We start from the raw sequence: 6339 nt of genomic DNA, 5'->3' as shown, positions 1-6339 counted from the left end.
ATTCTGGATCTTCCTTGTCACAACATTGAATTATCTCACCAGGTGCTGGGAGAAGAAAGTGTGTGTGTGTGTGTGTGTGTGTGTGTGTGTGTGTAGGTTCTGTACTACATGTGCCCCATGATGACACAATTCCGTCATCATTTTTCCTTGTTCAGATTACTACAAACTTTATATTTGTGTAGGAAACCATCTATACTTCATTTAGCACAAGTTATCCTTTCTTTATCAAGTCAGCATCTATTACTATTTTTAAAAGTTATTTTTTATTGATTTCAGAGGGAGAGAGAGAGAGAGATATAGAAACGTCAATGATAAAATCATCAATCGGCTGTCTCCTGCACTCCCCCCACTGGGGATTGAGCCTGCAACCCAGGCTTTTATATATATAGGTAGTTATATGTAATTAAAACAGCTAATATGGTATCTTGACATATAAGATCAAGTTCTGTGATTTAAAAGGTATAAGATTCAAACCTAACAATCATGAACTATTAAATTTAGAAAACATCTCTTACACTGCTATGAAGTCATTCCTGAAAATGCTGTTTGCAAGCTCTATTTTGATCTGGAATTTAACAAACTTGCCAATCCTGGAGCTGATGGAAAAAAGATGGTTGCATTACTCATTGAGGTAATTTACAGACTCAGGTTTTTTTTTCTTATATCCATCTGTCTCTCTTTATTTTTATTCATTAAGTGACTCTAGCCTATGTAATATATATATATATATGGTGTCTCCCAAAAAATATATGCACACTCTAACAGCTGATAACTTAATTTTCACTCATTTTCAGGATTAACTGATTTGAAATAATGAGTGAAGCCAGACAAAGCTTTGAACAAAGAAAATTTATCCTATAGGGCCACTAGACATTTTTTTTATGGGGGTACATAAAAGATAAAGTTTACGGTACAAAACCTGGCAACAGCCGATGAATTGAAGATGCACAAATACCAAACAAAATTATTTTTGATGTTTATGATTCCATTGCTTCATGTTACCAGCAATGCCTGGACCAGAACAGTCATCAGTTTGAAAACAGGCATTGACAAAAAAATTATTCATTTCTATACATTCTTTTAAAGTTTTTAAATGAACTGTATGTTAATAAACACTGATTTTATAATCATTCCAAGTGTATACTTTATTTTTTTATTGATTTCAGAGGGAAGGATGAGGGAGAGAGAGATAGAAACATCCATGATGAGAGAGAATCATGTATCGGTTGCCTCCTGCAAGTCCCCCACTGGGGATCAAGCCCACAACCCCGGCATATGCCCTTGACCGGAATCGAACCTGGGACCTTTCAGTTCACAGGCCGACGCTCTATCCACTGAGCCAAACCGGCTAGGGCTGTATACTTTTTTTTAGGACACCCTGTGTAGGTTCCATGTTTCTCCTCCTGTTTCTTGCTACTCTTCCTTTTGACATTTATCTCTTAATATTGCTTCTCTGAGTAAACTTCTAAAAAGGAGGAAGTTCATATATTTTTTAACATTACTATATCTAGTAAAAAAAAAAAGCATTGAGAACGAAGTGGCAGTTGAGGAATTTTCTGGATTTTTAAAAAAATTCTCTGGCTTACATTATAAGTAGCTGGCTCTGGTAAAGATGAGGCAAAGTGAGAATTTACTGAAGAGGGTAGGATCAGAGAGCGAGGGGGGTGTGTATGTGCTATAATAATGCCAAAACAGCATTAATAAATACAATTTGTTGCACGACTCTTAGGTAGCTGGGTGCTTGGCAGTTTACAAACATTTTAACCCTGCGTGTTTTAGTAACTGTGTTTAGCAAATGAGAAGACTGAGGCTTCAGGAGAAGCAACTGGTCCTATGGCTACATGGCTAATGCTTGGAACAGTTCTGCGTGCCAGGCACTGCACTAACTATTTACCCTCGTTTTCTCTTTTCCTCCTCACAACAATCCGAAAGTTAGGGTCTAGTATATCCCATTTTGCAGTTGAGGAATGTAAGGTTTGCACTTGACCAAAATCACAGAGCTGTTAAGTGGCAAAGCCAGAACTCAAACCTGGATCTTTCCGAGTCCGAATCTTGTGCTCCTGACCCAAGCTGTTGCCTCACTATAAAGCATCACGGCCTTCAGTCAGCGTCTTCTAGCCTCAGAGACTCTGTTCTTAGAGGTGGATTTGGGCTCAATGTGCTTGAGGAACTTTCTGGAAACTAAAATGATAAACAACAGGATTAGTGACTTTTTAACTCATAGATGATATTTAAAGAGATGCTTAAAAAGAAATATTTTTATTGTGATTTTAAAGGAGATTAATGTATAAGTTAAATTATTCAACTTCTAGGAGAACTTTAATCCTGAGAGTCTATGAATTTGTAAATATAAACATGTATAATTTAAAAATATATAATTTAATACATAAGTAATTTGGTAATATTGTATAATATATTCTGATAGTGAATCAAAATAAAAAGTGAGTAAAAAAAATAATGAATTATATTTGTACCAAGATATTTTAATTTTGCTCATGAAAAACGTTTAAAACATTTAAAAATATTTATATGTTTCTTGTGTTTTTAGCATGTTTGTAAAGCACTTCAAGAGTTATACAGAGTTAACTGTTCAGCTGAAGATGTTTTAAACTTAGATTCTAGCACTGACGAGAAATTTAGCCGCCATTTAATATTTCAACTCCATGATGTGGCATTTAAAGATAACATTCATGTTGGTAAATATACTGTTTTTTATTTTATATTTATTTGTTTATATATTTGTATTGATTTTAGAGAGGAAGGGAGAGGGAGAGAGATATATGATGATGAGAGAGAATCATTGATCGGCTGCCTCCTGCACACCTCCTACTGGGGATCGAGCCTGCAACTTGAGCATGTGCCCTAACTGGGAATTGAACCATGAGCTCCTGGTTCATAGGTGATGTTCAACCACTGAGCAACACTGGCCAGCCAGTCAAGTATACTATTTTTTTAAGTTATGGAGCAATAGTAAAAGGTCATATTTCCCCTTTTTTCTGAAGTTATGTAAGTATTTATCAGTTTTTATGGGTGTTAACCTATCCTAAAAAAATGAAACATGATTTTTCATGTTTTTAGGCTTTGCCTTTAATTCTAGACCTGTCTTCCTTTTCTTGACACATTTTAGACACATTAGCCTACCCAGGTTATTCTTGGTATTGGTGCCTTTGGGTGTAGATACTGGGATGGCCATTCATGCCCTGGTACTGGTTTCTGCTGCAACAGGAGTCATGCAGAAGTTTTCTGGTTGATACATGAGAGTCCTAATTCAGGTCTGACCCATGAGGCCTCAGATCTGGATTTCTGATCTTCGCTTCCGCCGTAGTTTTTAGTGCCTGAGAACTGGGGCTTGGTTTCCAGGTTACATCTCGAAGTCTGGTTTATTGCTCCAGACCACACCTTAGGGTTCATGAGGAATATAGATGTATAAACCTGAAAATGTAACCAGCGTACTTGTTTCAGGATTGTAAACCTAGAAATAGAGTCCCAGGTATAAAATGAAGTCAGTCCAAAGGGGAACAAGTGGGCAGAATGGGGACACAGAAAACCAAGGTCTAAATAGAAGTCACAGTCCTCAGTGTTTATCGGACAGGGCAGAGCAGGCAGGTGTTCCTGAGTTCAAACAGCAGACCATTCACTGAAGTTCAAGGAACTGGTGACCCATTTCAGATGGACAAGTGCCTGACAATTTCCAGGGTAAAAGACATGAACACAATCACATAAGCACTGGAATGAAGTCAGGACCTAGTGTTCTGTGTGCCCAGGGCTCCTTATTATCCTCCTGTGTTGTTAGCTTAGTTGTACAGTGATTCTCTGCTCTCTCGCTCCTCAGGTGGTAGTAATTGTAGAGTCCATCCTGTCCCCTGTTAACCTTGATGGTCATTCACTGTCATGGCTCCAGTTTCCATCTCTGTGTTGATGACTCTCAAAACTTTTTCTTCAGTCAAGATTATTGTTTTGACACCATACTCCTATGGTCAGCTTCAAACTCCACGTGACCGAACACCTCACCTTTCCCCTAAAACTTGCTGTTTCTCCTGTGGTATGTATATCGGCGAGTGGTGTCACCATCCATCCAATTACCCAAGTAGCAGTGGTGTCATCTTTGACCTCTAGATGCGTTCCAGCTAGCATCCTGTTCAGTCCTGTTCAGTCAGCTAGCCACAGTGATCTGTTTATGCCACTGCAGTGCCTCATCCCTTGAGGGATAATACGCTGCCTCCAGAAAAAGCCCCCATCTCAGTTTGCACAGTGAGACCCCTGTGCTTTAGCCTCCTCTCTGATACCTGGCTCTTCTCGCTCTCCTGGGCTCCCGCTGGGCCATGTTTTCTCCAGTCCCGGGGCCTCCGCAGTCTCTGATGCTGCTGTCTGAGTGGGCCTGCCTCCAGCCTGGTGTGTCAAGACTCAGCGTCGAAATCCTCACCCGAGAAGCCGTTTCTGTGGAGCCCTAAGACTTAGGCTCCTGTTCCTCTGGTCGCAGGACTGCCCAGCGCTTGTTGCGTCAGAGCAATCACCACTTCCTGAGGCAGTTTCCTGGTGGTTTTGTTTTTGTCTATTCCACCTAATGTTACTTGAGGGCAGGGATAGTGTTCACTCTTGTATTTTTAGAGCTTGTTACATAATAATATCTTTATCAATAACAATAATGGGATAGTAGCAGAAGCAACAATAATAAGTACTAACAGGCATTTAGTAAACTTGTTGAATGGATGACAATATTAAGTGGGCTCTGCTGTCAGGCATGGAGAGAGTCCTAAGAAGATATTTCCTTGATGCCTGTTTGCTCTTCATAGTCAGCTCTGACTCTGCCACAGGCTAAATTGAGAGGTGTTGCTAGGGAGGAAGGGAGAACAGAAGTGTGACATGATCAGCAGTCTCTACTGCATGTCTCTTCTGAAAGCAGGTGCATTCAAGCTGGCTTTAAAAATGTCAGCCTGTGGACGAAGGGCTGTCAGACAGCATAAGCAGCGGGGTAGAGATGGGGGTAGAGATGGGCATCTGTGCCTGGTTTGTCCAGTGTGGCTGGAGAGGCCTAATCAGACCACAGGGTTCTCTCCTGTGTAGTGACGGACCGCCAGCACCAGGGATGCAGGGATTGTGGATCAGTCCACATCTCGCTTCAGTTCCCTCCTCCAGTGTTATCTCTTGGTGACATTTCTAGTTCCTGTTGTTAGCTTTTCAGAAAGGGGAATTAGGGTAATGTAAGAGATCACAAAATGCTCACAACATGTATACATTGGATCTCTTGCCTGCGTGCCATAGGACCTTGAAATTTCTGTGATTGATACGTTCTTTTGAGTTATTTCCAGCCATAAAATTGTCCCTGTATGAATGATAAGGTGAGGTGATAATATTGGGGAAGGGAAGTCTAAAGCAGAGTAGTTTCCTGGGATCCCGTGTTAGTATTTATATCAGTTACACTGTCACTTCCTGGCCCTGTTAGCTCCCTGCCAAAGGTCAAAGGTCTGCAGGGCCTCCTGAGCGCTGCCCTTGTACCTGGTTCTTAGCCATGGCTCCACCGCTCTTAGTGCTGCTCACTGTCAGGGGGATGTCATTCTGCATTTCCAGAAAAATTAACTCTGTCCTTTTATATTTGCACTAGAGGCCCAGTGCACAAATTCGTGCATGGGTGGGGTCCGGCTGGCCAGGCCTCAATCAGTGGATCAGGGCCAGGCCTGTTGGGAGGAGGAAACGGCGGGAGGTTGGCCAGCCGGCCCGCCCTGATCGGGGCAGATCAGGCCCTGGCCGGCTCAGGGGAGGGGCCTCAGGCGGTTGGCTGGCAGGCCCCGCTCCCGATTGGGGTGGGGGGACCAATTGGAGGTGGGGCCAGCTGTGGGGAGGGGCCTGTGGGGGAGTTGGCCAGCTGCCCTACCCTCAAACAGGGTGGGAGAGGCCGATCAGGGGCAGTGCCGGCTGGGGGAGGGGCAGTAGGGGTGTTGGCTGGCTGGCCCCACCCCCCAATCGGGCTCCTTCGCTGGCCGCAGTGGGCGCATAGCAATCGGTCGTTCCAGTCGTTACAGCATTCCAGTCGCTGGCTTTTTATAAATATAGACTAGAGGCCCGGTACATGAAAATTCATGCACTGGAGGGAGGGATCCCTCAGCCTGGCCTGCCCCCTCTCACAGTCCAGGAGCCCTCGGGCGGGAGGCGATTTGGCGATCAGGGGAAGGCGACGCCCCCATCACACCTCTGCTGCTGCCACTGCTGGCAGCGCAAGCCTCGGGCCGGCCCTGGTTATCTGAGCCCTCGGGTGGCCCTGGGTGGCTGGGGGGCTGAGGGGGACTGGGGGGACTCTGGAGGCAGGCCCGCAGAGTGGCTGGGTCCGCCACGCGCCTACTG

General features: G+C 43.7%; 1 protein-coding gene across 9 annotated transcripts in view; it reads left to right on the top strand.

Moving 5' to 3' along the window:
- PRIMPOL (primase and DNA directed polymerase) overlaps positions 1 to 6339 on the top strand; it is a 37991-nt gene that overhangs the window by 8138 nt on the left and 23514 nt on the right. For 4 of the 9 annotated variants that reach the window (XM_023757190.1, XM_023757189.1, XM_023757198.1 and 1 more), the window contains exons 2-3: positions 502 to 631; positions 2549 to 2696. The exons of 3 other annotated variants lie outside the window; for them this stretch is intronic. In XM_023757190.1, the coding sequence (XP_023612958.1) occupies positions 611 to 631; positions 2549 to 2696 (169 nt within the window). In that variant the 5' untranslated portion in view covers positions 502 to 610. Of the gene's footprint in view, positions 1 to 501; positions 632 to 2548; positions 2697 to 3832; positions 4043 to 6339 lie in introns of those variants that run through there. 2 more of the 9 variants (XM_023757191.1, XM_023757195.1) reach the window with 2 other exon arrangements.

The sequence above is a fragment of the Myotis lucifugus genome, unplaced genomic scaffold (assembly GCF_000147115.1).
Source record: "Myotis lucifugus unplaced genomic scaffold, Myoluc2.0 scaffold_102, whole genome shotgun sequence".
Classification (NCBI taxonomy): domain Eukaryota; kingdom Metazoa; phylum Chordata; class Mammalia; order Chiroptera; family Vespertilionidae; genus Myotis; species Myotis lucifugus.
This window is presented reverse-complemented; position numbering and strand designations above follow the sequence as displayed.